The 7899-nt window shown below is 41.3% G+C and overlaps 2 protein-coding genes across 2 annotated transcripts in view; one reads left to right on the top strand and one right to left on the bottom strand.

The window, feature by feature from the left end:
• Positions 1 to 5407, bottom strand: phf13 (PHD finger protein 13). The gene is made up of 5 exons (XM_005731352.2): positions 4941 to 5407; positions 4003 to 4104; positions 2372 to 2551; positions 1856 to 2267; positions 1 to 1758 (listed from the first exon to the last, which is right to left on the bottom strand). Exons 1-5 carry the CDS (start codon positions 4983 to 4985, stop codon positions 1526 to 1528), a joined length of 972 nt encoding a protein of 323 aa, XP_005731409.1. The 5' UTR covers positions 4986 to 5407; the 3' UTR covers positions 1 to 1525.
• A 733-nt stretch (positions 5408 to 6140) lies between these two features.
• LOC102200833 (uncharacterized) overlaps positions 6141 to 7899 on the top strand; it is a 14365-nt gene continuing 12606 nt past the window's right edge. The window contains exon 1 of the mRNA XM_005731351.2: positions 6141 to 6459. Within this exon, the coding sequence (XP_005731408.1) occupies positions 6282 to 6459 (178 nt within the window). The 5' untranslated portion in view covers positions 6141 to 6281. The remainder of the gene's footprint in view (positions 6460 to 7899) is intronic.

Below are 7899 nucleotides of genomic sequence, written 5' to 3'. Positions count from 1 at the left end.
ATTATTATTATTATTATTATTATTATTATTATTATTATTATTATTATGCATTACTCACTTTGGGCCAGGATGACAAATGAATCGTTATAACAGGGGAAGAAGAAAAAAAATCTGTATGCTACATGTCAGACGGCAAGTGTAGACAACAGCCCCGATTCTCACAACGTTGTGCAGAGTTAAAAGTGTAAAAACAACTCAACAGGGCCAACATGGGCCAGTACCGGTGTGTTGCTGACACATCAGTGCATCCCTACTTGATGCTTTGCAAAAGACTTGAAACCCCCTCCCCCCCTAAAAAAAAACATGGAGATTGGTTCAGACAACTCATAGCAGCAGATGCATCGCCAACACCCTTATTTAAACGCTTGCGTGCATAATTTCAACCGGAAATCTTCATTGAAAACTGAAGATTTCTGGTCTGACACCATTCCAGTTACAGATACCCTTTTTTCACCTGTCAGTACTGCAAACAGGACTGTGGTTCCCTTCTATAAATATATTTGTCTCTGAAAACTTAGTCAAGCGCATCAAGTGGTTAACTAAAATCATACTGACCAGATATAACAGGATATACTGAAAACCTGACTTTTGTCATTTGCCCAATTTTTCTTTTTTTCTAAACTGTTATATAACAATTTCTTTATTAGGAACAAATGTGGTCAGCGAAGAACACTGTTTAAACACGTTGAGAAACAAAGTGTGAAAGCTTCTGTGTATGGCTGAGTAACGTGTTGATTCAGAGGAATACCAGTGTCTGGAAGACAAGATCTTGGTTCAGCTGTATGAGCTAATGGCCTCAATGATATTCTTGAAAATGTCTTAAACAAGAAAAGCAGAACAACAAACTGATGATGCAGATGCAGACTCTAGCCTCTTATCCTACATCTTTGTTCTATTCGATTATACCTCAGCTTAATACTATAGCACCATCTGAAGCAATTGACACCAGCCTCAACTTGTTTTCCTGTTTTAAATGGTTAATTATGTAACATCAATAGAGGCATCATAGAGAAATTAAATCCAGTTTAACCAGATCAGAAAGACACACCCGTCTCTGAAAGAAAGGTTAGGTGGATTTTTTTTTTTTTTTTTTTAAAGTGCAAACCATTTTTCCCCACAAATCCCAGCATGCACCATAGTGGGTGGCAGTTGTGAGAATTCTCTCAATATGGCAGTTCAAAATGCTTCCAGTGTTCACGAGACACCAAGCCCCAAAAGTAGCGGTTTGTTGCTATGCTAATGTCATCTACAGACAGACATCCATTCAGTGATTGCCTTACGCGCAGAGTCTGTAGGAAGCAGAAACAAACCTTAGTAAATCTAAAATAGCACTCAAATTGTTCTCAAATGGGATAAGGGCTCGGGATAGGTCCACTAAAATGTTTGTAGAAAATATGGGTTCATGGTTGAACCTTGAAGGAGAGAGACTGAAGGGTGCAAGACCTGAATCTGAGGAGGAGGGGCCAGTCCAGTAGAGGGTTAAAGTAGGAGCGGTACGGATCAGAGTTCAGGATGTGGCCTGGGGTCAGTCCAGCATGTGTTTGCGTGGGCCTACACGCGAGCGGTGGGAACGTCGAGTGTCTGGAGGTCCGTGTGTCTCTCGGCAGCTTTGGCACACGTATGTCTCTGGCACGTGACTCTTGCGGATCTTAGCGCATGACAGGTGGATCCAGGTGTTGCACTTGTTACATTCGATCATGGCGCGTCCCGCGAAAGGCTTCATGCAGAAACATGTCACCAGGTCCCACGAGTCATCATCTGAAAAGAAAGGAGACAGAATACACTGAGCTTCCACTTTATTCATTCATCAGTTTTTTAAAAACATTTAAGCATTTCTGACCCCAAAATCTCTTACCAGAGTCTACCATTATATCCTCATCCTCCCCTGAGCCATCTTCGTCTCGGAACACCACCTGCTTTCCCTGGCGGAACACCGTTCTGTTTCCTGAAAAGCCCTCCACCTTCTGTATCTTTACCACCCCTTCCTCAAGGTCTCGTCCGTCCCAGTATCGACGCTCTTCCTTGGGTTCCTCTTTGCAAGGGGACGGGCTAGGCACGCACTGGGGGTGGAGGGGAATGCTGATGTCATCTTCTGGCTCTTCTTTGATTGTTCGGCCGCCAAAGGAAAGCGGGCACTGCAGCTCTGGGACTGCTAAGTGAGCCCCACGTTCTTCAACAGACTGATGCTCCCTCTCCTTCCTCCTCTTCTTCTTCTTCAGCTTGTCAGCTTTCCTGCGATCATCTGGATGCAGGGTAGTGATTGTGTGCTGCAGAGGAGAAAATTTAATATCCATTTGAAAATTATAACAAAACTTTTACCTGGTCAGATTATATAAGGTTGATGATGTGACATACTGTAAATCCGTCTTACATCTTTCTTGGCGTGGCTGGACAGAATGGATCCTGGCTGTGGACGCTTCCTGCTCCTATCCTGGGGGCCCTTCAGGGGGCGTTGGGGGCAGGAAGATGCTGGTCCTGGGGTCCAGCCATCACTGTCGGCTGTGCTGCCTGTACTGTTCGGGGGGCTTGAGCTACTGCGCAGTGGAGAGTCCTAAAATAATAAATGGAAGTGCAGGGGTTAATTCACTAACATAAGGAGATGAAGTAGGCTACTAACAGGTAAAAAATTTATACATTTGCAATCACATGACCATAAAAATAAATCCCTGAAAGGAAAGCGAACAAGTCATCTGTTGATGGTGAAGAAAAGGGAACTAAGTCATCCAATGTTAGTTATGATAAAAGAAATTTCACATAAACCAGAGAGAGGGATGTCACATTTTATTTTGGTTTTACAGAAAATAGCACTAAAAACAATGCTCTACTTTAGTTGCAGCAGTGGAGAATAACAGAACATTTGATGCTATCAAGGGTGTGTGTCACTTTACAGGAACATCTCTACCACCTGGTGCTTCTTATCTAGTCTGAATAAAAAAACCAAACAACAACAACAACCCCCCCATTGCGTAACAAAAGATACACTGTTATCAAAGGATGCAGCTCTACATCCTTTGATAACAGGACATGGCTTCCATGTTCTAGACAGTGGAGGAGCATGTGTTAAAAAACAAAAAACAAACAAACTGTAATTAGACTAAAATGAATGTTTTCAACAAGTTAAATGCATATACATGTGAATGAATGACCAGCATGAACAAGGCTACTTTCCATACAACCTATTCAGTTAACCTAGTACATAGTAACATCACAGATGGCTGTATGTGTGAGAGAATAAAAAAAAAAAAAAAGATATATAAAAAAAAAAACCCGACAAGGGCAAAAGAGACCCATGTATTAAGCCAAGAGTCCATGTAAGTGCAAAAAGAAAAAAAAGAAGATAAAGTTCTTAGTTGAGTATGTGTAAAACTAAAATAAACACAGGCAGAGAAACTATAAAGCCAAAAGAATCTGTTAAAGTAATCTCCCTGTCTGGCCATCTCCTTTTTGGTCCCCAAGATTAGCAGAAGACGATAAAGTCTCATGTCCAATTTAGCGAGTGAATAAAATTCAAGAAGATAATAATAATAAAAAAACAATAATGAGTGGCAGCAGTTGCATTAAGTCATTTTATAACTGACAAATAGACCACAGGTTTAGATTACTTGAAGTTAATCCACAGCGGATATTCAAGATCATCTGTAACTGATCCAAATAATTTTGTCAAAGAGTAGCTCCGGTTTTAGAATAAAGCTCATGATTAAAACAGTCCCCCCCCCCCCACACACACACACACTCAGATAACCTCAGTGACAGGCTTTGGGTCTTGATTATTTATCATTTTTACAAACATTTTGATTCTGTGTAGATTTCACTTCTGCTGGTCAAGACTAAATATTTTCCTACTTTGTATGGTTGTTTGTTTACATGCGGAAATATAATGCAACTATGTATAACACAGGCGATGCTCCTGATTAAAACATTTAAGAGACACCGTTATAGCCCAACTAGACAGATGCTGATGTGAAGAAGAGTGCACAGCCACCGACCGCCTGGTTTTCTTACCTCTTGGGGGTATGGGATGTAACCGGCATATGCCAGAACAAAAGTGCAAAACTTGTTAAAATCCTCCACTGTCCTCCTCCTCCTGTACGGCGGACTGAAACCCTGAAACACAATCATGTTACTGAAGCATTAGCTGCAATAAACCTGCACTGCCAGATATGGCGTTGATATGAACGACGAGTGATCGCCACACATCCTCTATTGTACACGGTGGGAGAAACGGCGACTAACACAGGCAAAAGTTTGATTCACTACGCCCACGCACACACATATTTATCTATAGACATGAAAGTGAACCTTCCTGCCAACCCCCACCGACAAACCCAACTAAAAACGACAGCTAATGTTAGCTTGGTCGGCTAGTGGTAGACCGCAAATAACTCACTAGCTACTGCTAACCAGCTAGTGTCACTATAGTTCAATTAACGGACAAAACAACGAAGCCGCGCGGTAATACATATTACAGACTATCAAGGAATAACAAAGTGCAACAAAAGCATCATTGTCTGCCAGCTGTTACACTGCGAAAAATCCAGATGGCGTGAATATGATGGTTAGTCAGCTAGCTTTAATGTTAGCATGCTCCGTAATGATGATGGAATGTTTTATTCTCCATGAAGCATACAGTAAGGCTAACTCGCAGGTTTCGTGAAGTACCGTTTAAAGTGGCATTAATGACTCATTTTCATGCGACATGTAAAGTTTTATTTATAGAAAGCTGACAGCTTGTTCTAATACCGCGGGAATGTTTGGTGTGTATAACTTGTCAAATTTTTCCACTGGCTAATATTATATGTCAACATTAGCAGCAGCAAGCTAACGCTAACTAATCAGCAGCTGCTAGTCACACTGACAACCTCAAATAAGTTGACATTTGCTAACGTCGCTAGCCGTGACTGCAAACTACTCACTGTCAAACAATTATATAAAACACTCACCTCCGACTGAAATGCATGGGATGTCGATGGGTTTATGTCACCCATCTTTACCGAGTAGCCGACAACCTGACGGCTTTGGCGATAACCTGGCAGACTGTCGAAGCTGGCAATCCGATGGGACCGTAAACACTGAAGTTATTTAGCTTTTGCTTGCTAGACAGCTAACGGTAACGTTACCTATGCTAAAACTCGAAGCAACAGTGTTAACTCAGTTTGCCACAAGCAGCAACGATAACACTACTTGGACTCGCCTACAAACGCTAGTCCTATCCGCTCAAAGTTATAAAATGTAATCGCCGACTATCAGCAAACGTTACTATTGTATTTCCATCGAGCTGTCCGGCAATTTCTCCGTTTGATCCAGTTAACAGAGTGCTGAGGAGGGTGGGGGAACGGTACACTTCGGCTGTCACCAGCTGCCTGCCCCTTGCTGCTTCTTTTTCTTCTTCTACTCATTCAAAGTTATTTATTTAAGGGAACGACGTTGTGGATTAGCGCCATCTTTGGTCAGTAGTGTGAAGGGATAAAAGCAGGCCTGCTTTAAAGGTCTCCTACATTTTGACAAATTCTCTGCTTTGGAAAATATGCATGGAAACTCGAAGGCCCTAAACTAATCGATCAATACTGACAAACAGTTTCATAAAAGCGAGGCTTCATTATTTAGTGAGAAACATAACAGATAAAAGCTCAGGGGTCGATTCCAAATGCTGGACTTGCATTTCGATCTTTTCACTGGAACTGTCAGTATGTCGTCTACAGATATGTTGATGTAAGTAATGGGATGTCATCATTAGGGCCAAAATAAACTGATCACAGACAAAGCATACATTTTTTTGGAGTGACAAAATCAACAATCTGGCAAACACTCTTAAAAAGAAGGAATGCACTGAGCTTTATATAAGGAAAACCCTTTAGAACATTTAGCCCATTGAAGAACACCTAGTTCCACAAGGCGTGTCATTGTCATTGTCAAAAACCGAAACATTTCAACTTTTTTTCTCAAATTATTATTTTGACTTCAATCTTAAAATTGCTTAAAATAACATTTCGACTGTAATCTCAAAATGGCAACTTTTTTTCAAAATATTATTTCGACTTTAATCTTAAAATCTCGACCGTAATCTCAAAATTTTATTTTCTCTTTAGTCTTTATAATCTGTACTTCTAATACTCCTTGTAGATTGCGCGCTGTCAGAAGAGGGCGCTAATGTAACCCACGAAATCCACCGAAGAAGACTTTTCCTACAGGAAGTCGCCTTTGTGAAATTCCGTTTGTTTTCTTTTGTTTGAGCGTGTTCACGCGGATGAACTCAGGCGTTGTGTAGATAATAATAGTTCAAAATGTCGAGCGTTAGACTCCAGGGCTTTCGGAGCTTTTTGACTGAACGCCTCACCGCCGTGGCCATGGAGGTGTTTGGTGAAGTTGAAAGTATCGTCGTGGAGTGCTGTGAGGAAAACAAGCGCCTGCGGGACATTCTGCACATGGTCCTCAACCCCGAGATAAAGTTACACAGGATAGGTTTGTTGCTTTTGGATCCTTGCGTTTCCAGTTGACTGACCTGTATTAGCTACACTTGAAGAGGAATTGTTAAATTAAAGCATTGCAAGCTTAATGCGACACCGTGTGTAAATACTGTAGGACGTGTGTGTGATGGGTGCGTAATTTAATGCTTTAGTTAGTTAGTTAAGACTAATACTAAAGGGCCCCCTCACATTATAAAGCTGTTAATTAACTTTACCTCGATTGGCCTTTACCACTAAACTACTGCGGACATGTTTCATAGGTAGTAACCCATCAGTCTAACACATACAAAATGAGCAGTACCAGGTAGGACCCCATTTAACCTTAACAGAAATGCTTTAATTCTTCATGGCACGGATTCAGTCAAGTGCTGGAGATATTGATCCACAAAAATACGATAGCATCACACAGGTGCTGTTGTTTGTCTGCTGCACATCCACGTTCCCCCTTCCACCGCATCTCAAAACTGCTCTGCTCGACTGAGATGTAGTGACTTAAAAGGCCGTTTGAGTGGAGTAAAGCAATTGTGATGTTCAAGAAACTAGTTTGAGATCATTTGTGTTTTAGTACTAAGATGTCTAAAACTGCGCCATGAAACCGTTACATCCCCACACGGTTACACCACAACCAGCAGCCTGAATCATTGGTACAAAGTAGGAAGAGGAACAAATAAAATACTGAAAAAAGCCAAACAATAACATTTTTAAGTTATCTAAGTGACTTATATATCATGTTTAACCTGAGTAGCGAAAGATGGCGGTGGGTTTGAAAACGATTTCCGGTTTTCTCACCGGCTCTAGTGAGCCTTGAACCCCCCCTCCAGCTATCGAGCTGGTGGGGAACTGATGTCTCTGAAATGACTAGTTGACTAATCGTGGCAGCCCTAGTACAAAGCATGATTTGTATTTGGATGTTGGAACAGAAAAATAATTTTTTCCAGTCTTCTGTTGTCCACTGTTGGCTAGCCTCAGTTTCCTATTATTGACTGATTAGAGTTGCATCTAGTGTGGTCTTCTGCTGCTTTAGTCCAGCTGCTTCAGGGTTTGATGTCTTGTGCGCTTACAGACACTCTTCTGCATACTGAAACTCTTGTGTTGAAGAGCTTTTGATCAGGTGTACCTAACTGAGTGGCTGGTGATTGTGAATAACTCAATAACAGCTGTTCTGCATGGTGACTATTGATTCCCCCCCAACATGGTAAGAGTCTAAGGATAGTTGAGATAAACTGTTTCCATGTCTTATGTGTTCACTGACATGTCCACGTTGACATGTTAAAAGAATCTCAGGTTAAGGGGCAAGTACCATGACTCAAACTAAAGCAAAACATATATGATTACTATGTAATGTATTAGGGCTGAACGATATATCGCATTTGCGATAATATCGCGACATGATCAAGTGCAATTTTCTAACCGCAAAGGCTGCGATTATACTCTG

This window comes from Pundamilia nyererei, unplaced genomic scaffold (assembly GCF_000239375.1).
Source record: "Pundamilia nyererei isolate P.nyererei 1_Seehausen unplaced genomic scaffold, PunNye1.0 scaffold00042, whole genome shotgun sequence".
NCBI lineage: Eukaryota > Metazoa > Chordata > Actinopteri > Cichliformes > Cichlidae > Pundamilia > Pundamilia nyererei.
The sequence above is the reverse complement of the archived record's forward strand: the minus strand, read 5'-3'. Positions and strand labels throughout refer to the sequence as shown.